The sequence below is a fragment of the Cyprinus carpio genome, chromosome A19, assembly GCF_018340385.1.
Source record: "Cyprinus carpio isolate SPL01 chromosome A19, ASM1834038v1, whole genome shotgun sequence".
NCBI lineage: Eukaryota > Metazoa > Chordata > Actinopteri > Cypriniformes > Cyprinidae > Cyprinus > Cyprinus carpio.
The window spans coordinates 15,063,490-15,087,958 of NC_056590.1; the positions used below are offsets into that span (position 1 = coordinate 15,063,490).

General features: G+C 37.8%; 2 protein-coding genes across 2 annotated transcripts in view; both read right to left on the minus strand.

Moving 5' to 3' along the window:
* Positions 1–2,279: 2,279 nt before the first annotated feature.
* On the minus strand, positions 2,280–9,575 carry LOC109111685 (biogenesis of lysosome-related organelles complex 1 subunit 4-like). Its single transcript, XM_019124651.2, has 5 exons — positions 9,188–9,575; positions 5,906–5,977; positions 4,902–5,003; positions 4,683–4,817; positions 2,280–3,078 (listed from the first exon to the last, which is right to left on the minus strand). The coding sequence occupies exons 1-5, from the start codon at positions 9,491–9,493 to the stop codon at positions 2,983–2,985; spliced, it is 711 nt and encodes a 236-aa protein (XP_018980196.1). The 5' UTR covers positions 9,494–9,575; the 3' UTR covers positions 2,280–2,982.
* A 1,341-nt stretch (positions 9,576–10,916) lies between these two features.
* LOC109078265 (partitioning defective 6 homolog gamma-like) overlaps positions 10,917–24,469 on the minus strand; it is a 42,354-nt gene continuing 28,801 nt past the window's right edge. Inside the window, exon 3 of the mRNA XM_042776725.1 lies at positions 10,917–12,669. Coding sequence (XP_042632659.1) covers positions 11,660–12,669 — 1,010 coding nt within the window. The 3' untranslated portion in view covers positions 10,917–11,659. The remainder of the gene's footprint in view (positions 12,670–24,469) is intronic.

Genomic DNA, 24,469 nt, shown 5'->3' on the forward strand with positions numbered 1-24,469 from the left:
GGGGGGGGGGGGGGGGGGGGTTTTTTTTTTTTTTTTTTTTTTTTTTTTTTTTTTTTTTTTTTTTTTTTTTTTTTTTTTAAAAAAAAAAAAAAAAAAAAAAAAAAAAACCTTCTAGTTTCTAAAAATATACTAATCTGTTAGTTACCATCCTCTACATAATCTTACAGGTCACTGCTGTGAGTGCTATAGGACCATGAATTCGGGTCATGTGCCACTCCCTTGGCAGAATGACCCCTGCATGTTTCCACTCCTTTGGCAAATGACCCTCTGCCCACACAGCATTAAACAAAGCTAAGATTTCTTCAAGTACAAAATCATCCAGATATTTAAATAACTCATAAGACCCAGAAATAATTGCATCCTTTAACTCTTTTACACTGATATTTCTCGCTATCGGTAAATAAGGTTACATAGATTTCTTTTAAGCTTATTCGTCAGTACTATCCTGTTAAAACCTTTATTGTGTCAACATTGAAATTAAGTAGGCTACAGATGTGAACTGTACTTTCTGTGACACAACCAGAAACGCTCTTTTTTGGCACTGTGTTCATACAAGAGCACTTTGATAAGACATTTACCAGTTCATTGTAAACTTCATCGTCATCATTGTTTGATCTTTACTTTAAAGATGTTTTGTTTGTATTTTTCACTTTTGAGAAGCAATATGAAAAGGTTTACTTTCTTTGCAACCTATTTCGCTTTATTTATTTATTGCTTTATGCAAGATTATGAAAGTTACCCCCATGTTTCAACAATATATTAAGATTTATATTTAATCCTTGTCTACCTACTGTAACAAAAAGCCTGGCAACTAAAGCTTTGAATGTATGTTCACTTTTTGGTGTTTTCGTATAATTTTAATGTTTTGTAGAAAAGATTGTTCTGAGATTGATTGATTTGTTTAATTTTTCCCATTTATTTATTTATTTTTAATGTAATTGGTTTTGATGTCATTATTTTATTATTATTTTTTCTCTCTCTCTTCTGATTTTTAATTGCTATGTATTGTTTGGCCATCCTTGAACCCCTGGCTCTTTTCAATGGCATTTGTTTGCACTGCATTCCCTAAGCATATCTTTAATAATAATAATAATAAAGTCGAACACACTTAATGGAAAATCATTAATTTGCTCAAATTTGTTCATTTTAAGGAACACGTTAAAATAACCAATTTAATGATTCTTTTGCGCTATTACTTTTAAGACATTTTAGTTTCATTTGTATGGCAAATATCGATATCTGTTCCTATTCCGCTGAATAAAAAAAAAAAAAAAAAGTAAACCTTGTCTAGTGATTGACTAGAGTTTCAACTGAACCATTCATCCATTCATTTACAATCTCTAGGGCATCTCTAGGATACTTGCGTCTCTTTTTTCTGAACTCTTCACAGTTCTTCCCACAGCAGTAAATTCTGCATCCAAAATGCATTGAAACTACCAAAACACTTCATACGATCGACTCACTTTTCCATAACACTAGCAAAGGTCATCACCCAACAAGCACTCCATCACTCATAAAACAATGACCTAAAAACACGAACAACAGGTAGCATTAAACAATGTTTCCTATTGTAAAATTTATTCACAAAACAAGAATGACACTCTTTACTGTTAGAATTCACTGTAATAGATGTCACATGGGCCATGTTTACATCCCAGAACAAAATTATTCCTTAATTGTCTCCTTTAATCGAAAAACAAACATGTGTTGGTGTTCAGCTACATCTAATTGTTTTTTTTTTTTTTTTTTTTTTTTTTTTTTTTTTTTAAGATTTGGAATATATTTAAATATAACTGTAGAAATCTAGCAAATTACCGTTTTATTCCGTTTTGTATAATGGCACGTTTTGAAATTAAGTTTAAAAGTTTTGAAAAGAGTATTTAAATTGGCCTGTAGGTACAAAGAGTTTTGGTGGTGGTTGTGTTTGAGTGAGAAAATAATTCATGTCATTTGAAAGGTGTAGCCATTGAATGTAATTCAGAAGTTTTGAAAAACTGACTCAAGTATTGAGAAACTACTGGTAAAACAGACTATTTGCTTACACATGGAAAAAGTATTCGGTGTGACCATGTGGAGTTAAATAAAATATTTCTCTTAAAATATTTAATTTAAACTATTCTTCAGTGATTTCTTTTATTTTCCTCTGTTTGTCATTGTTCATAGTTCTCACTTTGATTGTAATACAGGTGTACATCAACTCTTCCATCTGACTCCTTACAAAACTGTGCAGCTGACCATTAACAACCTTTGATCAGTAATGAAACGTAGTCACTTTATGGTAGGCTACATTTGGAAATTTATTACAAATAGACTATCATTATCACAATTATCTAACAATTAGCATAACACAACTGTCCATGGACATTTAAGTATAAAAGTAAATGGTCCATGACAATATTTGTTGTGGTGATTGTTTGGCTGAGTGCGGCACTGTATGCTACATAATAACCCAGAGTCGATTACACCGGTTACATGAATTCATTACATATTCATTGTCAACATGTGCCAGACACCAAATCTGAGACCTTAAGAAGACAGATCAGTGATACAGTAAATAGCAACAGTAAAAGTAGTGCAAAAAGATCTCAAGCACTGGAAGAAAAGATTGAGGGCAAAACAATTATAAAGCTGTAAAACTATGTACAAGTTGGAGTAAAAATCATATAAACGTTTCAACTGATGTTCTGACATTTTTCGAGCATGCTTTCCCATTTATAAGAAACATTGTCAGGCTTCCTGGAGAGGCACTTCAGGAAAAAACAAAAGTTATTTAAAACCAAAGCTTCTGTTGATTATAAAACTAGCTGCCGTTAGACTGCCTACTAAAACAACAGTTGGCTTTGATCAGGATTCCTTAATTAAGCTGCAGATAAAGTGACTGTGAAATGTTTGTGTTCGCATTTGAAAGCAGGCAGCACTGCTGATGTTGGAGAACCCTGCTCTTGGTCGGTACTTCATGAAGTCAATACGATAGTCTCTCTTTCACTGCTCAGACTGAGGTTTAAAGTAATCTTCTGTCCTAAATACACTGGGAAGCTCTTGATGTCTTTGTGATTGCCTTCTTGGGCTAGCAGGTTTCTGAAGACAAAGAAGAGGAAGTAAATATTTGTTACCAGTTGTACAATTTTTGAGGTATGCCAAATAATACGGCAGGCATGTCTGTACAAGCCCAAATCCAGAAAAGTTGGGATGTTTTGTAAAATGCAATAAAACCAAGAATCTGTGATTTGTTAATTGTCTTTAACTTTAATTTGATTGAGAAAAGTGCAGAGAAAAGCTTCACTGAACAACTTGTAAATATAGACAAATTTTGATTTTGATGGCTGTAACACACACCGAAAGATTTGGGACAGAGGCAAAATCAAAGTGAAAAGGTTACAGAATATCCATTTTAAACAGTTTTGAAACAGTTCACAGTAAGCAGATGAATTTTTAATAGGTGAGGGATCATAAATAAAAGGAACATCTCAGTCTCTGCAAGTCAAGCTGTGTCATGACTCATTATCATTAGAAAAGTGTTAAACAAACCAAAAATTCACATTTCTCAATGCAAAATCGAAAAAGAATTTAGGTCTTTCACCAACTACCATATATAATATTGTGAAAAGATTCAGGGAATCCAGAGAAATCTCTTTCTGTGTAGGGCAAAGACAGGAAACCTCAGGTGAATTTGTGTGACCTTTGAGCCCTCAGATGGCATTGCATAAGAATGCGTCATGCTACGTGTTAAATATAGCCACATGGGCTCAGGAGTACTTCAGAAAAACACTGTCACTTAACACAGTCTGCCGCTGGATCAGTAAATGCAACATGAATCTCTGTTACTCGAGGAGAAAGCTATACATCAGCTCTATGCAGTGATGCCTTGGGGTTCTCTGGGCCTGAGCTCATCTCAGATAGTTAAAAAGACAGTGTAAAAGTGTGCTGTGCTCAGATGAGTCCACATTTCAGCTTGTTTCTGGAAAAAATGGACAAGACAAAAAGGAGCATCCAGACTTTTACCAGTGACAGATGACAAACAAACGTCTGTCATTGTATGGGGCTGCAGCAGAGCAAACGGCATGGGGTACAGGCATATATGCAATGGTACCATTTAGGCATATATTGGGATTGTACAGAGGCATATAATGCCATCAAGACAACGTCTTTCATGGGAAGTCCATGGTTATTAGATCAAGACAATGCCAGGTCTCATTCTGCATGTGCTACAACAGCGTGGTTTCGTAGACACAGAGTGAATGTGTGAGACTGATCTGTCTCTTATTGAAAATGTATGACTAGTCATGAAAAGGAGAATCAGAGAACAGCGATCACAGACTGCTGAGCATCTGAAGTATTGTATCAAGCGAGATTGGACAAAAATTTGGCTTGCAAAACATTAACAATTAGTATCCTCAATTCCCAAACAATTTAACATTGTACTTAAAAGGAAAGTTGATGTGACACAGTGTTAAACATGCCTCTGTCCCAGAGTGTATTGCAGCCATCAAAATCAAGGTTAGTTTATATTTACAAAATAAAATTAAGTAGGTAAGTGAAAACATTGGAGATTTTCTCTTTGTACTTTAGTCAATTCAATAAAGGTTAAAGAGAATGAACAAATAACATATTCTCGATTTTACGGAATTTCACAAAACGTCCCAACTTTTCTGGAATTGGGGTTTTATATATAAAGAGCTCACATTTAAAAAACCTGGTACGGCCATTGTGCGGAAGATCTTTTTGAAGGCGCCTGGTAGGGTCCCAACTTCTCCTTCGACTTGAGTTACTTGTTCTTCCATTGCACTGACACTGACTCCAACCATTTTGACAAAGGCCTGAGAATTAGACAGCACACTTGAAACAACAACAAAAATGTCCATTTATCACCATGGTTTACACTTGAAACTTAAAGTTATTACCTCCAATTTGTCAATTTTTTGGTAAATCTCTCTCATCTCTTCAGATTTTCTTTGTATCTGTGGTAGGTTCTCATTGACCACCTGTGAGGTGTCGTTTCGAATCTATATAAAAAAAATCAAAAAGTTATCTAGAATACTCATTTCTTTGCAGATTTGTCAGTTAAACACAGATGGCCACAGTGCTTATTAAAGCAGGGGTTTAAGGAGACAACAACAGGGATCTAGGGGGAAGATGTTTTTTAAGGGCAGTCAAAGCTGCTAGTAAGTAAAGTAAAGCTGTAAAGCTGCTATGGAACAATATTTATCATGGAAAATAAGGGCTGCTACTTAACTAACATATATATTTTAAATCACATTTTACATTGCATTGCCATTTTTAATCAGAGAATCATAAAAAAGGTTTATACATCTACCATTATTCTTCTAGTGGATTTTGGGAACTTGATACAAAGGTTGGTATTTCTCAGATAATATTCCAGATAATGGCTTCAGTACAGTAACTAATTTTTGTATAATATCTTGCCTTTTCCCACATGGTATAAATGGGTCCTTATAAATTATATAGAATATAGCTGCCTATTTATTTTAGGCAGGGGGACTTGATTCTTAACTCATATTAGACCACAGTGGAAGTTTTATTTTCTGTTTTATTTATTTACTATTATAGTATTTTTTTATATTTTATACAATTATAGTATTTATTTAGATTATTTTTTTTTTATATTTCTTTTAAGCTTTAGTTTAGTGTTGTAGTTATTAAACTTATACTTTGTGTCAGTTAGTTGGCTAGGCAACATTTAAACTTGATTTTATTTAAACCAATGAAAAATGATAAGTAAAAGTTTTAGGTTTAGTTAACAATAACAACACTGCTTATTGGATACACGCTGAATTTAAAAATGTGCATTCCATAAGTGTGGCTTTGCATTGAATACTTTCTTCACTAACTTGTTAAAACAACTTCAAAGAAGACAACTCTGTAAAAGCAAAGACATGGATCTTACCATATCAAGCATACCAACAAACTCATCGACTCTTGTAAGCATTTCCTCCAGGCTTTTCTCCAAGCACAGGACCTGCACAGCAAATACATAATAAATCACATGATATACTCTAAATATAATTGTGTCAATTAAAGTCATGTGTCATGAATTTAATATAATTCGGTCAGCAGCGCAAAGAACAAGTCAGTCTTTCTTTATCCCATACCACACTCAACAAATTAGGCTTTAAACAATAACTACACTGTGCTCCGACAGGATGAGTACACAGATGTGTGGAAGACACTTTGAGTTGGTCATCAAAAAGCTTGAGATACAGACTTAAAGCAAGTGGGGGGGGGGGTTGAATTTCTTCACACTGTTCTCCATTCAACTCTTCACAAATAGTTTTGTAATCTTTTTCAGCCTGGTTAATTTAAACTTTCTTTTTTGACAGAAGCATGGCCAAACCCAGGTTCATGTTTTTCAATAGAGCAGGGGGCGCTAAAATCACATGATTTTAACCTCATGAACTGAAACAACTGACTTCAATTATCTCTTTATATGAACGGACAACGTTCAGGTTCACATGCTTTCTCCAACAAATATGGTTTAAAAAAATACAGAGATGTGGTATTATTTGTTTAACTTGATTCTCTTTATCTATACATACAGGAACTCCGATCAAAACTGTATTTCTACCAGAATCACCTTATTACAGTTAGCATCATAAAGTGTTATTATGTGAGGAATCTGATATTATACTCATGGTAGTAACCATATACTGAAAGCCAACATGTCTAACACACTCAGTTCATCAGTTTATAATTAACTTGTACAAGAAGAGTGATACAAGCAGTGAAACACTTCCGACTCCAGGATCTTTTTATTTTGCATGTCCAGATGTGTTGGGGAAATTTCGATGACACTTTCTGCATGTAACATTGTTTTGCCAGTAGGTGGAGACAATGGCTCTCATCCAAAGACAATTGTGTGGATTACTCGTATTCACACACACAGAAGAACTTCTTACAAAAAGATTAATGAGAGTCCAAATGAGCAACAATTTGACCTTTGAGTCAGTTTCTGCAATTTTTTGTAAATTGACAAAACATGTCATTTTAGCATGAAAGTTATTGATGAATCAGGATTTGTTTGTAAAAGTGTTCATATGCACATATGATGCACAAATTTGCACATGCACACAGTTAGTGTATAGGACCCACTCCCTGCAACCGAATATGACTACTTCCATATTACATAACAGGTGAAAACCAGTATGTGAGCCGAGTAGTATGTCCAAATTCACAGTATTATAATGCTGTGTTCAATCTGTACTCAGAAGTCAGAAATTCTGTGTTATGTTATGAGTTCTGGTGTTGTTTTTTGGAGGAACTATAAAACCGAGTTTTGAGAACAATATTATACAGTATCGTCGATATCGATACCAATCCCCCTAAACTAAACTTTTAAATTATTTCATTATTTAATTATTAAGAATAAAATAGGTAATGATGCCCATTCAACCTTATATTTGAAAGTTATTTTAACATTTAATACACCTTAATTACAACTCATTAGATAATAGTTTTGTTTACACGTGGTTAAAATATGTTTACTGTAGTGGTAACCAAATCTACAAATACTATAGTAAAACCATGGTTCATTATCATAAGGGACTGCCAGATGCACCCTTAAAATGCAACCCTGACAGTGTATGATTTATATTAACGTTAGTTACAGAACAGAACACGATCAATATGAACTTGTAACATTCGATTAAAAAAATAGGCTACAATTTTAATTTGTTTACTGTGAAATAACTCAAACATATTATGTTTTTCTGTCCTCTGATAAGAATTGTGCTGGACTGCATTTCAGAAAAGCATCAGTGTTTTTTTATGATGCTTTTGGGAAAAGCAGCCCTGTTTGAATGCATTGTCAGCAGTGAGCGAACGCTCTCACTGATTGATTAGTTCTGTCTTGCAGCATGTGTGTGTGTCCAGAATGAGCAGTAAAATAGTTCTGTCCTACATAAATTTTCGCTAACATATGTTATTCGTTCAATTCAGTGCATACTGTATGCATTAAATATCTTGTTAAATGAACAAATTCACTGGTATTTTTTAAATCACTCAATATTTTTTATTTGAGTATTGATACTTTCAATACTGACATCAGTACTGATATGCCCATCCCTACTATCTTTATTTCAATATTTTTTATTTGAGTATTGATACTTTCAATACTGACATCAGTACTGTTAGGTAAATGGAATACAGCAATTAATCAGAAATGCACTCAGATGAACTACTAAATCCGGTGAGATTCTGAAGTGTGCATCTGATGGACACTTTACTATCCCATGAGGCCACAGGAGAGGATTTGTGAGTGTCAGTGAAGCAATGCAACTTACGCCGTTATAAAATTAAGTAAAACCTACTCAACTTCTCTGATACTGGTGTTCCCATCATGCACTGGGGCATGATAATTAATAAGTTTGATTTTGGCTGTTTCCCAGCTGTATTTACACTGTTTTATCATTGCTTTTGTTGTTAGGTTTAGTCATTTGCGATTTTGTTGCATCAGGGGTTAATTTTCAACTCAAAATGACACATTCATACTCAGAATGTTACTATCATTGTGTACCAAGTACTGAAGTCTGACAGTGCCGCATTAGTAATTATGTAGATATGGTGTCTGCATGATATTCATTGTATTATTTACTTAGGCTGTATGTTTTTGAGTAAAACATACACTTTAAAAGTGTGGTTTAATTAGGTGCTGTATTGAATAAAATCAAAGTATTGCCAAGTAAAAATTACTCAAACTTTTACTGGCCGAGCTAAAGTTACTAAACTACTTTTCTTTGTTAAATTTATTTAACTTAGCTAAGTAGATTTTACAGAATTCTATATGTTAAATTAAATATAATTATGTAATATTTACTTAATTTCTTTTTTAACTTAGCTAAGTAGATTTTACAGAATTCTATATGTGAAATTAAATATAAAATTTACTTAAAATGTGTTATTTTTAAAATGTGTTAACTTAAAATAATTTTTTTTTTTTTTTTAGTGTAATATCAATATTAAATTATTGTTTAGATTTCAATAGCACATTTAAAATTGTGCTGTAGTCTGATCAAATCACAGCATGCTTGACTTATGTAATAATATATTAGCCAAGCTGTATAATATATCATATCATATCATAAACTGAAGGTTTTCCTGTCCTGATTTTATTGTTTACATTGGTGTTTGGGCATTATCATATATTAAACAGACGTGCCAAAAAGATCCTCACCTCTTCTTCCGCGCTGGCTCTGATGTAAGAGGAGTAAGTGACCGCGGTGTGTGTCAGGAGCTCGTCGTCTTGTGTCTGCTCCGGCTCGCTTTGGTCCTGGGTCTCTCCCGCTGCTGAGCTCGGGCTCTGGGCCACTGCAGCGCCGAAGCTCGGGCTCTGAGACACAGTGCCGCTGCTCAGGGCCTCGCTCACCATGGACAGGCTGCTGGCGCTCTGGGACACGATGCCGCTGTCTCTACTCACCTCCGCGCTGGACTCCTCCAGAGGTGACAGCATCGCTGCCGCCCTGTCAAAGCGATGCTCCATGTTTCGCTAGCCACAACACTGCTCTTGTTTATGTGGAAGCGGACGCAGAGCAGCATGTGCGCATGCGCGGGTCTAACAGCCAGTCAGTGAACGAGTTGGCCACATGTTGGTCATGTGATATTCAGGGTTCAAAAAAATAAAACAAAATAAACATAAATAATAATAATACACATAGATAGATAGAGAAACATGTTGGTCATGTGATATTCAGGGTTCAAAAAAATAAATTTTTATTGAATTTATTATTATTATTTAATTAGATTAGCTGACATTGGCGTTTCCTGATTTATAAAACTATTTAATTTAAAATGGTTCATGAAAGATCTCTGATCGCTTAAAATAATGTAATGAAAGAACAACAAAATGCATTTGTCCATCTCAGAATTGTATTTTTTTTTTCTAAAAAAAAGACTGACATCAGTAAAAACAATTTAGACTATTCACATGCATCTTATCTTTTTTGTATTAAAAGGGCTTTAAACTACCACTTTAAATGTGGTTCGACTGCCTGACTAATATTTCGTTTTATGAGGATCATTTAGACACTGAACTTTATTGCATTAAACCATAAATATGACGCTGAAACTGTCCTACCAAGACTGACTTAAGACATATGTTGAAATCTGCTTTTTAGCTCGTCTTGTTTTGGATTTCTATTAAATTTATTTAATGTTAATGGAAATACACATATAGATGAACCAAGACATGAACAGTAATAAAAAAAAAAAAAAAAAAAAAAAAAAAAAAAAGGTTTTTCATCCAAAGAGAAGCAGTTCAGGCGGTGACCAGCAGATGGCGACTCACAGCTAAAGTTTTTCGACTCGCACACGCACGTGTTATACCATGTCCTTGCTTTTACCAAAAGGAAAATATTTCCAGTGGACAGATCCAAATACTTGGTCTGTTTGAGTGAACTATGTCTGTAGGAGGGGCAGTAAGGCACATAAATGGTGGATATGAAGGTAAGTCTTTGTTCAAGAAGACAAAAACGATGCAGTCAAAGCAAAAGAAGGTACATCCACATTGGTTTTAAATTATATACAAAAAATATTCCAGACTATATCTATAAACAGAATTACTGGGAATAAACTGTGCGTTCCCGATGTAAAACAGGATGATATAAGACTTTGTCCATTTAATAGCTTAAGTTTGACTGGACTTAAAGGGACAGTACTCCCCAAAATTGAAAATTCTGTCATCATTTACTCAACCTCAAGTTGCTCCAAACCTGTAAGAATTTCTCTCTTCTGTTGAACACAAAAGAAGATATTCTGAAGAATGTTGTTTACCAAACAGTTGACGGTAGACACTGACTGGAAACAAACAAACAACTTTGTAAGTCAATGGCTACCGTCAACTGTTTGGTTACCAACATTTTTCAAAATATCTTCTTTTGTGTTCAACAGAAGAAAGAAACTCTTACAGGTTTGGAGCAAGTTGAAGGTGAGTCAATCATGACAGAATTTTCAATTTTGGGGAGTACTGTCCCTTTAAGTATGATCAGTGGCTACATCAACATTAAAAATCTGACTACTATGAGACAGCAGTCTGTTCAACTGTGTGGATCTGAGTGGCTTCATTAACACTGAAGTGACATACAGATGTACTAAACAGCAGCAGATTATCACCAAAAATTCATGATAATGAATATTAATGCTATTTAGTTATTAACTTGGATTAGGCAGGGAAAACAAAATGTTTGTATTTATGATTAAGTGTAAATTCATTTTGCCATTTGCACAATGTAACTGGCTTTTCTATTACACTGGGGCACATGTTTGTTTTCAGATACAAAGTTTAAACAGAAGACAACAGTAGCACAGGTCTAAGCCCAATTTCTGGTCCCAAGAGACATTTAGAAAACATGATTAAAATAAACCAGAGCTAAACAAGAACTGAGAAACACTGATAGACGAGATAAAAAAGTGGTTCTGCTTAGAAAAAGAGACATGCCACTAAATCTGAAACATTTTTGACAGTTAAGACATTACAACAGGGAAAGCAAACATTTAAAAAAAAAAAAAGATTAAAATTCCAGATATTGTTTCTGTTAAATTATTCATTATTTAAATCCCTTAAAGTTTGGTGAGGTTCAAAGTCGAGTCTGATGTCCCAGGCTGAAAGGCAGAGTCTCTGGGAGGGCTGGATTTTAAGAGAGTACATGTATTATAAAGTGATGACTGTGCCATCCTCCTCCACCCCTCCTCTGGGTAAAGCCAGGCTGTGACGGGGGTCTGTCCTCAGGCTGCTGAGGATTTTGTGTAGGCTGCAGTTGCTCTCCCGCATAGCGGGGTTGCTGCTGTGGTAGGGGTGGTGTTGGAGGGTAAGGTCCTTCTGCAACTTGAAACTCAAACTATTGTGCACTATGCCATTAAAGCTCGGTTGAGAGTGGAAAGACGCTGTGGACACTGTGGATGGAGGCCTTGTTTGGGGTCGTGTAGGGGGGCTGGGTGGGGTCACAGTGGTTGCTTGCGTCTGGGACCGGGATGCAGTTGAAGCTACCGAGGCATTGGAACGTCGTGATGGCCTCTTGATGTTGCTCTCAATTACAATGTCCGACTCCTCGTCACTCTCCAGGTCCTCTGGGCTGTAGCCATGAGAGATGGCGGTGGCACCGGTGGGAGCGGTGATGGAAGGGTATCCCACCGAACCGCTGCTGTCGGATGACTGACCAGAGCTGGCCGAGATACGACTGCTGCGCACCACATTGTTGCGCTGGTTCACCGGCTTCACAGTCACAATAAGGTTGTGGCTGTTTGCAATCATCATGTCAGTCACCTGGTCCAACGTTTTTCCTGTGACCTCGATGCCATTGACCTCCAAGACCTCATCATTGACGGCCAGCAGGCCCGTGCTATCGGCCAGGCCTCCAGGTACCAGACGGGAAATGAAGATACCTGGGACCTTTTCCAAGCCATGGGGTGTAACACGGACACTGGTTCCATCACGGATGTAGAATCCCAGGGGCTTGTCCGAGCCATGCCGGTAGAGCCGAACTCTCCGGTGAGATTCAGGAAGGATGTCCACGTCAATAATAGACGACACGGGACGGAAATCCTGAGGCATGCCAATGCGGATGTGGGGCCGTTTGCGGTACAGGTCGTTGCGAAGAGTGACCACGGCCTTCTTTTTCCGGGTCAGAGTGCTGGTGCCAAAGCTGCTGTAGTCAACCTCTTCTGCAAGAGTAAACAAGAATGACAACTGTTAATACTTTTGCATTTGAAGCTTAAGCCTCAAGTACAGAAATGTACAGAAACATGGTAACGCAAGAGAACAGATCAGTCAGATAAACTTTAACCATAGTACTCTTCATATGACGTTGATGAAGACAAGAGTGCAAATCTAATCAGACCTGCTGGACGGTTTATACTCCTCAGATGCTCCATGGATTATGATTTAACATGCTTTTTCTGGCAAGTTAACAAAAAACACGAGGCCACCTTTGAGGCCATCATTATAAAAATGTAACCTCAACTAATGAAAAAACACAGCTGTCTCTGTTGTAGGTATTCAAGCAGAGATGAAGGTATCCACATGTTCTTATGTACGCTGATAAATGCTAGTAGATTAAGAGATCAAGTGCAATTACAAGTCCTACTGACACATACAACACATCTTAAAACAGAATTGAAATGCCCCCATAAGGACGGGGACCTGCTTACCTGCACAGTGAGGTTACTTGTGAGGCTAATGATAGAATATAATTTGAGGAGCAGAGTGTTTTAATAAGGCTTTTCTTTGAACACAAACAGCCCCCTCTGTGCTGAGTCAGACAGCAACCACACCTGGACTGTTCTTTGTGGATATAAGGTACAGTTTCCAGTGCAAGTTTAACCGACTTCCCAGCATGAGTTCTCAGGGAAATACAGGCAAGAAAATAACCACCTTCTGTTCAATTACTCAAATCAATTTTTAAAAATGCTTTTACAAAGCTTCCGAACTTATCAAAGCAGTTGTTCTTAGTTTGGCATTTTGGCAGCCTGATTATTTTGATTGAGCCCAGACAGGCTTTTATTATGTCCTGGAATTTTAGTCACAACTGCAAGTCTCTTGATAGGAAACACATTAGGGCTTTTCGCACCGCTTTAGTTCCAGAACTAAATGTACAGTACTAAAGTACTGGGACGATTTTGCGTGAACTATTTCCCAGTACTATTTAAAGGGTTGCATTTGCACCGACAGTGTGTACTAGGAAGTGACGTAAGCTGGTCGACAGCGACATCATTTGTGCATGGCGTTCAATAACGGAAACAAAGAACAACAACGTTAACAACAGGAGGCTGGAGGATGCTGTGATCGGAGCTGTGCTTTTGTTTTGTCTTGCTGTTTTCACAATAGGCATGGAATGTCGACGTATACGTAAAGCAATTGAAAAAACAGAAAGGAGAACTAAGAATCTTCAACGACAACTGATAGTGCTACTTTTGCTACATGTGCCTGTACTTCAGCATCCTTCCATCTATTGCTATTCATCATACTTGCAACATAAGTTGACACACTGTTTACAGTATGTTTACAAGGTGTTTTAAATCATGGCGGGTGAGGGCGTTTTCGAATGCTTCTGGCCAATCAATGTATACTTACTGTATGTCACTGGTAGTACCAGTTGTGCTGGTTAGACCCTGCTCTGGAGTAGGAGCTAATTTGGTTCTCGAAAAAGGCAGTCCGGTACTAAAATCACACCCAGTTCCGGCAGTGCGAAAATGCCCAAAAGTGGGTAGTTCCACAATTAGTTCTGGTACTATGAAAAGGTTCCCGCGGTGCAAAAGGCCCTATAGAAGTGCTTCTGCTTTTGACCTTTATTAGGACTCAACTGTCTTCTTCTGAGAAGTACTATGAACACCTAAAGGTACATGTAGGAACTTAGGGACTGGTGAAAGGTGTACTTTGTAAGTAAACAAATACAAAGTTGATCCTAAAGTCTGGAGGCAGAGACTTGGAGTTATGGCAATGAATATATTTTTTTTCCAGGGTTGCCTGGTAGAAACTAGACTGGATTTTCCATTCTGTCTCCCAGTGACCAGTCTGGACTGATATCGGCATAGACCCAATGTGGATTCTTTAACCTCCAATGGGACTGAGAGAAAGGGCAAGCCACTAAGTCACCAAGGCTAAACTATTCCTGACAGAGTAATCCTCACTGCACTGATGCATGATGGGAAAACAAATTCAGCTCAGTGATCTAACGCTGACTGTTCCCAGAATTTTTTAGGGTAAAGTGAATGGCTCAGTGACTACCAGACAGAAAACAAAGTCTGCAGGTTCAAGAAAGGCAAAAATATTGCCCAAGAAGGTTTCATTAATTGGCAGTTTTCAGAAAAGAGAGGGATGTTGAGTCAATAGTTGATGAACAACGTGCCCAAATCATTATTTCATACATTCTTTGGTACAAACAAATGTTGCAAACCACAATCCACAAAATCTTTTTATTAAAGGTTTAGGCACTAAATGGTGGAAATTTGGGTTATGGACATGTCTATATAATAAATCTAGGAACACTCTCTCTCTCTTTTTTTTTTTTTTTGTTGAAAATCATTGATTTTCAAACCATAATTTGTCTTTTTGTTGCATACCCCCAAAAAAACACATAAACTTCCCAAGTTTATTGTAAATATCCTGAAGCCTTGATGACCTTGTAGCTTAAACAGTCAAATTATCATTTTAAATAGGCTTTCTGTATAAAGATTCTACACTTTATCCTGGGCTATAAATGACTTTCAAAAGAAGAAATGAAACCATCTGTAAAAGGGTGTTGGACAATATACCAGTACAGCAGTATTGCAATAATAATAATAAAAAAAGTTCTGAAGTATTTAAACAGTTGATTAAACAGATAAAGCAAACAAGGCCTACAAACAGTCAATTCTGCCCAGAGAAAGCATTTCTTATATGCTGCCATTAAGAAATAAATTCAGTTCAAATTAATAAAATAATGTTTCAATGTTGTGCCTGGCACCGCATTCACCTGACTATGCTCCGTGTGAAGGGACCCAGTCCCAGTATCAGGGGTCACTGGAGATGTGGTGGGTGAGCCTGGTTGGAATAAACCCTAAATTCCAGCACAACGTGCCTCAACTAGGAATGTAGAAGTTGTTCACAACTTAACTGAGATGGACCCACAACATGTTTGATGCATAATTCATCAGCGTACGGTCCCCCTCAGTCACTCATGGGTGGGTGTGGGAAAGAGGAGTGGGCGAGGTCTCAGGCCATTGTTCATGTCGTCCCACCTCTCGTTAACTTCCACACTGAAAGGGTCCCTTTTCAAGTTCTGTTGGATTTTTACAAACACTCATAAAAGCAGGACTCAAAAGAGTTTTACGACCAATCATTATGCCTACCAACAGTTTGTTTTCCCATTTTCTCCTGCATTTCCTACTGTGTGTTCTGGAGAAACTGCCAATGTGATCCACTTTCCTATTTCCAAAACACCCTGCCCAAATTCCTGTCTGGGTTCTATTATTTGTGCTTACTGTCACTGTTGTGCTGGAGAAGAATGCTCTTGGTGGGAGTCATCTACCGATGTCACGAGTGAATAAAGTGTTGTGCATTAGCATTGAGTGACAGATAGTGCTAACACAATTCTGTATGACAATCCCTTGCCTGTGAGGCCAACCAGCTTACAATGAGAAAACTATATAGACCCCTGACAAACAGAACATTGATTTCTATAACATCGCCAAACTACCAGGAGAAAGAAAGGGAACTCTAATGTGAACTTGCATGTATTATCTGATTATATACATATAAAGCAGACACAGGTACTCGAGGGTTCACCATAGTGCAGATTCAGGGGTAGAGTCCCTGGGAGAATCAGTCTGTGTTTGCTTTAAACCACTGCACTCAAATTTCCCTGGATGAATGGAGCGATGGCTTTTGGCTTCTCTCCGTAGCCCTGAGAGACATTAAAGGAGGAAGCCCCTCCTTCACGGGTGCACACTCAGCAGAGCTCTCTATGCAGGCTCCTACACACCCCTATGGGTTTTAACTCGTGTTACCCACAGTGCACTGACGTACACATCTGGGAGAAGTTAGCAGGCAGCGGTGAAGGGTGGAAACCTTGCCATCTTTTTGCGATGTTGCATAAGGACTTCTTTTAATACGTAGGCAAACTACAAAAGTTATTTTAGACATTCCACCAAGTCTACCCTGGTCTGGAGGGGATATCAGCTCAAATCTACAGGTTGTACATCCACTGTGCAATTCACATGCTTCTCAATACTGCTCTACACATAAAGCATCTCTACACAAAAACATATGCTTAGTGTTTAACCTTTTTCTCCATCCCCCGTATGTTCTGCAAGTGTGGCGAAGTTTAGGACATGACTGCCAAGAGGCCCGACACATAACTAAGCATGTCCTATCATTACGCGACATAATCACTGAGGCTGTTAGTAAGTAACGTCCACAGAAATGTACAGTAAATAAAGACTATTATCAATGATAGGCTGAAAGTAAATGTTTAGTTGGTTATGAAGTGTGTGTGGAGCTGACAAAATGGAAACGATGTGGGGAACTAAGGAAGACTGTCAGGAAGCCGAACATGGTTCAGGATGCACTGGTTGCCCTCTTCATGCTGTGGTGAGTGTTGGTGGTACCTTTATGACTTCATATGCATGAATCAGAGGAAACTGATCAGTTTCAACCCTGATGAACAAAGGCAAAAGATGGCCCAGGTTGAAAACTCATTAAGTCTCTATGAGAATCATACTTGCCTTTGCTAGGGTCTCTAGACCTAGTACCAGGTTCAAAGCTGGTGTGACTTTTAAAAGAATAGTTCATCCAAAATTGAAAATTATCCCATAATTTTCTCACCCTCAAACCATCCGACGATAATGCAGGACGTAGCCACATTTTGAGACGGATACTAATACAAATCTAGAGTATAGCCAAAATAACTCACGAGAGGCGTTAATTCTCACCTTTGTTTCCACTACACCTACGTCATACATCAATACTTGATTTTCTCATCAATGTGGCAGTTTCTGGAAGCCATGGACAATATTTTATAAAGTTTTAAATATGGATATTTAAATAAGGCTTTAATTAACTCACTGGAGTCGTATGGATCTTTTATGATGGACGGATGTGCTTTTTGGAGCTTCAGAAACTCAGTCGCCATTCAGTGTCATTATAAAGCTGATTAATAGTGACAACTGTCTGAGAGATTTGCCCTTTCTTATAATGCACCATTGACATGTCCATGTAATTGTGGATATGCATTTTTTAAATATTATTAGATGTGCTTGCCAACACAAATGCTATCGCTATTACTGGCATTCATACTGGGTTAGCAATCTGTTGTAGCTATCACTTATCTAAGTGATTAAACTCACAATTTATGCCTGATGGATGAGAAAATAGCAAACAACTGCCACAGATTTAGATTAAAAGAGGGACCAAAGCCATTTGCAGGGATACTTAGGGAGTTGGGATGCATTTGACTTGGCAAATATGCAACCAGTCAAAATTCCATAGAAACTGCATAGCAACACCCTGGTAAAGACCTGCAAATCCCTAGCATCATGGCACCATTCTTTTTACATACAATCTAGTTCATAGTATTCTATTTTAACTGCTTTACTGTGGTAAGGTGACACTTCGTTGTATTTCAGTAACAGTGCAATGCTAATAAAAGGATGATGCATTAAAATCCAACCCAAGCACATTCAGTGCAAGTGGACGGAGCAATGATATCCTGAAACTCCCTTTAATCCACAGATATGCTATCTGCTACACTGTACTACTGCAGCACTCCCAAAGGTCATGCGGTGTGTGTTTGAGTCATCAATGATGAGCGGGTGAGTCCTCATCTGGCTCTGACTTCATCCTGCATTTAAGATGATCCCAACCCCCCAAACAAGCTGCTAAGTGAGACGTTCCAGATCTGCTCTATAATCTCTCACTGTCACAGGTGACACCAAACAGAACCGGGTTTAGAAGGGGTGCAGGAATGAGGGAGGATTAAGGTGTTAAATGACACCCGCAATCTGTTCCTTGAAAGCTGTTTGTGGAGGAAAGAAAAACTAGGCTAATCAGATAAACAGGGTTAAAAGATTCTTCGCACCCAAGACGAGCTAAGTAACTTCAAGGGAAATGCATTTAGGTTCAGGTAGATACAGGCCACAAATGCATTTCAATTAAATCATGCTTAAACAACATCTTTAATACAGAACCTCTACAACTGCAAAATGTTCAATGCTTCACCCCAGTTAGTAACACTTTATTCTGATAGTCCACTTCAGACATTCTGTTGACTAGTAGAAACTTTGCAACTTACAGCTAACATGTCATCTAGCAGTCATTAGAGTATAGAGAATGTTAGTTTTGTCACAGCCCAATGCATAATGGGAATTTAGGACATGGGAGCTACAGTAGAGACTGGGTAGTAGTGAATGTAGACGTTTTATATTATATTATTTTGTTTATATTATTGAACTTTGGAATGGTTGGAATGGTTAAGGCAGGTGTACAATTTGTACTCAAAATATTAGGCAGTTTGATTTTTTCAAATTAAATGTAGGCTATACAATCGCAGTAGTTTTATTTGATGTTTCTCTTAAAATATTAGGCAGTTTGATTTTTCGTCCAAGTTTTTTATTAAAAGTTGGGGTTATGATATTAGGAAGTTTGATTTTTAGTGTTGGTCAACAAAACAAGACATATAAATAATAGATTTTACTCCACAAAATCAGTCGAGTTTTTGAAATAACTTCATTTTGTGAGCTGATGTGCTGATTCTATACGGTAAAAAAAAGGCTATGTTGATTAGCATTGTATTGTAAATATACTTTATTATTATGAAAATACCAGAGTTGGCTTGAAGAACACAGCTAGACCATATATTGTTGCGTCGTATGTTTACTGTCGTAGGCCTATATTGTTGGATATTTAAATAAATAGCCAGATTGCGAAGAGATTCAATCACCCACGCAATCTTGTTTATAAACGACAGGATTCATGTCATTCATGTCAATTAAAGCCTTGAATCACACTGTGACATTAAAATCTGCGTTTGTGCTGCCGCTGATCCAGAGAGAGCAGTTTCTATGAAACATCTTTACAAAGTCTTTTGTATCGTTATTTCTGTGTTACAAACATTCAAATAATCACAGAAGTACTGGAATAAAAGTTTATAGTTCGGATATAAACACTGTTGTCTACAGAAGCGATCAAAATAGAATAAATCACCCTTTTTGAAATTGACAATGCTTCAAATAAAGATTGTATCAGACATGCCTCTTCAGGACGAGCGTCTTTCTTCCTGCTGTTATTGAGAAAGTGCTCTGTAGGGCAGGTTGAGGCTGGTCTTCCACACCTGTACTCAACACACACCCTTTCACAACCCACTTCCTGAATGAGACCAGCTGAAATGTGTGTCAAGATCTCAGATTCCACCTCGCTCTGCTACCTCTGTTTGCTGTGATGACCCTCACGTGTCGACACGTCTAGCACGTAACACACACTCACTCACTCACCATCACACACACACACACACAGATGAGGTCTACATGCATTAAGAGCAAGATACTGATCTTTAGAAAGGCAGAGTAAACTTTCTTTATCTAGTATTTTGTAAAAAAGCAACAAATTATGAATGAACTAAGAAATATATCATAAAAACGTAAAGACACCTCATGGTCACAGTCTTGCTACAGCAAGTTCAGCCAAAGGTCCTATCAAATGCTTCAAGCTGCCAATTCCTCCGCAGGAACAGCATCTGGTTTAACTGGCTTCTCCCACATTCACAGCTGAACTCCTGAAATGCACGACAGCAGAGATCTGCAGGTGGCCCACAGATTTCTACTCAGAGATGGATCTGTTTTGGCCTAAAAGCTAGTCAACTGAATATTTTATCTAACAAAGAGTTACAGACTAAATCAAAATCATTAGGTGGACTACCGCATAAACACATTTCATTACACCAAATACACAATGTTCTTTTTAGCAACATCATATGACCCCTTTTAAGAACTGTAAAAATTGAAACTGAAATATTCCTAAATGTAGCAATATTGAATCAGAATCTCTAGTAAATCAGACTCCGATTGAATCAGGAAATAAGTATCGATGCCTCGTCATATGCAAAAAAGTCACTCACTCTTGTTTCTTGCCTGAAATTGTAGAGTTTTATAGAGTCCATTGATCAAAAATGCCAGTAAAGACATTTGTAATGTTGCACAAGATTTCTAATATTTCACAATATTGCTGCTTTTCACTTTATCGTTGATCAAATAAATGCAGCCTTGGTGAGCATAAAAGGCTTCTAAAAAACAATTAAGAAACCTTACAGATGCCAAACTGTGGTACATGTAATTATGGGATGCAGGCCAGTACATTTCCCTCCCTTGTCACTTTTGGCTGTCAGCAGCTGAGATTGGAACTGGGACCGTGCCAATCAGATCAATGTAAATGACAGCTCACCAGTCTCTCTGCAACCATTGAGATAAGGCCTCTGCTCCAGTGCCATTATTTGTCAGGTGGCCCTCACAGTGAGGGGGAGCTTATTGTTTTAAAGGTCTCTGACCTATATACGTGGCTTCCACTGGTGTCCCGCCATTCACAGAGTCTAACTGTTTCTTTAATTGAACGTCCACAATACGTCCTCCCCCACACCCCTCTTTTAGCAAGCTAAAGCCAAATTGGCTTACAGAAATCCACCGGCAAACCACTAATAAGGCTAGTATGATTTCAGAATTACATCTTGTAGGATGGCTTAAGCAATAGACTGCAATGAAAGAGGCAGGAAAGGAATGAGGAATGTGGCCTGTTCAACCACTGCAGATGAAAGGATTTAAGGAGGCATTCCCCATCCCCCCTACACACACACACACACACACACACACACAAAAACAAACAAACACAAAACAAAGAGTGCAGATTCATTTCCCTCGTTTGCTCACATGATGGCCACTGCCTGTGAAGCATGACACATGCACACAAAGCTAGTTTAAAATGCTTTCTTTAAGCTGTCATATGTTTGTATGCATTCATATACGTGAAAGATGACTGATTAAGTCGTCTCATGAGACAACTTTGGCTCTCGTGTGACAGCTAAAGGCTGCAGTCAATCTATCAGTGGTCAAATATGTTTACTTTTTGATACACTTAATGTTAACAATATAATGAGAGCAAATTACAAGTGAAAACTTAGAGGGGCCAGTCTACATTCTTGTAACATTAACCTGTTAAAGCCTGTTCGCACCAACACATTACAAACACTTTCAAGTTTTCCTGGCATGATTTTCACATTCTGTTTGACTAATAATAATAATAAAAAAATGTCTAAATGAAAATGCAATTTCCCTCTCTGATAATAGGTGGCGCTTACAGAAAAGAAGCATTTTTCATTCATCCCGTCTGTAGCTTTTATTGCCGTCAGTGTTGTAAATGTTAACCATTTGATGGAAAATAAGATCAACTCAGATAATAGGGTATATGGCAAAGGTCGGCAAGTAAGTTTGGCATCGGGCCAAAAAAAACAACACCACTAGATGGCGGGCCAGAACGTAGTCAAAGGATAATTAAAACAATTAACTGATGAAAAATGAAACTAGAATTGCCTGTGACAGACTGTTACAAAGTCTTTTGTAACTAGTAGTGAGCTGTTACTCTGTGTTAAATCCTGTAGTGTAGTAGGACAGTCATTTACAAAAAGCCACATTTGTGTGGCGGTGTCTGGGTTTTACACTGGATAAATTAATAAAGCAGAGTAGTGACACATAACCTGGCAAGTATCTTTATTCACCAACTTGCAACACAGACTGCCTTGCTAAAACACACACATGTGGGAGATGCGAAATGGATAAAATTAACTAAAAAAATAAAAGAGGACTTGAATAAGCCCATTAATGGCATGTTTGAGTCATCCTCTTAACAAACTATGTTTTATTTCCTCTTTCCATATTGTGAATAATTTTAATTTGCTTGTTACACAGTGGAGCCTAACTTATTGTAATCATTATTAAACGAAGCCTACTTTTACACTTATTCCTTGGCATCCTTATGTGCTAAACTACATTTTTTAAATTGTTTGCATGCTGGAGGTACGCTATTGCGTTGTGTGCAGAATGATGTTTACATTTAAGCTAGCTGGTGAGAGAGTCTAAAGAGGAACGCTGACAGCGAAAATAGGGCATACAAAGAAGAACAGAAAGACAACTGCATTCATCCTACCTAGTTTTGTGAATGAAAATCCGGTGTTTTATCTGCAATGAAGCTGTCGCTGTTTTAAAGCGCATAACTTTTGCTACAGTTACACCTGTTGTTTACAATACCCCGCGATTTCGATCCTCGAAAATGGAGACTTTTGAAAACACACATGCCCACATTCGCTCTGCGTATCCTTGACGACCGTGTTAACAATGACATCATGCACTTTGTTGTACCTGCATGAATGGTCATGTTACATGCGTTTTCGGTTGTGAAGTGTGGACGAAGAACGTTTCTGAAACGCAGTTAAAACGCCAGTGTAGACGATGATCGTTTTCATTTTAAAATGCCGTTTGAAAATGAAAACGCACTAGTGTAAACAGAGCCTCAGAGGTCTGTGTCGGTTTGAGCATACAGAATAACATCCGTTCAATCAAATAAAAACGTTAATCGCACAAAAGTTTTGCACTGAACTTTCAGCATTTGTGTGAACAGGACTTTAGTCAAGGTGTCTTACTGAGAAAAGTTTTACACAACAGTTTTTCCACCCTATCTCTGCCCTTTAGAATTATATTATTTGCTACTGTATGTATGTCTCTTTTCAGAGCAAGCCGTTTTGTAGCATTTTCCTTTAAGATCTCTAAGAATATGTAAATGACCTGGGTTTTATTTTTGTAAATGTGCATAGAATTTTGCTGTAAATACAGTGACGATTCTTTTACCGATTTCATTGCTGTGTTTATGATTATAAACACAAATACCAATCTGTTGAATGAATCAGTTCAAGTCACTGATTTGATCCTATCGATTGACTAATACCCTAAACTGGAGAGGAAAATCATTAGAGTTTTACAACTTAATTTAGATCTGCTTGTCACACAAATAGTATCATATGACATAAGCTTTATGACTCTTCTATGGTACTTTTCATGTCCTATTGCGTCCTATTCTCCTTTTGTGTTTCAGGAAATAAAGTCAGAGGGTTTTGGAAGCACATAAGTGTGAGTAAATGACAACAGACCTTTTTTAGGTAAACTAATCCTTTAAAAGCAGAGGAAAACATTTGCAAACATGGATGACAGTACAGTCCATGTGAACTTCTGTGAACTCACTCAGACTCATGACAGAAGATGGGGAGTATTCCAGCCATCTCATCCCATGCATGCAGGAATGGTGGAGGGAGGGTGAGGGTGACGGAGGGCCGGGGGATCTGAGGCAACTGCGATGGGTGGGATGCGTATCCAGACAGTGCAGTCAGCAATTAATATACATTTGGCCCCCAGCCTCCTAAAAACCATATGAGGCAAGAGCATGAATGGTCTGTCAATGATCCATAAACAACCCTCTCGCTGGCTGGGTGTGTCTGTGTAACTGTGGGGGTGTAGAGTCTTCTTTGTAATTAAGTCCACCTAAATAAGCTGGGAGGCAGGGTCACTCCTCCAATTCTCATGACGTCATGTGTACCGCTGGCTACGAGATCAAGCTAATTTATTACACAGAAATGGAGATGATGCAGTGGAAATCAGAGGGTGATGTGGCACAGACGTTAAAGAACTTTGCTGGTAACCAGAAGGTTGCAGGTACAGCATCAAAGTGGGTATCAGTCAGACAAAACAGGTTTGCCGGGAACACCTTATTGGGTCCCCATCTTTGTTTTTCCATGTGGAACCCCAGTCGGATCTGGGCTGGGCTGGACTGTTCTCTAGTCAAAGGTTGTTTACTGTGACCTTCTGATTTGACTTAGTGAGTAGTCTTTTAGCAGACGCTAAATTGTTACCAGGACAGTCACCTACCTGAGGTTAAGAACTTTGTGAAGGTAATGAC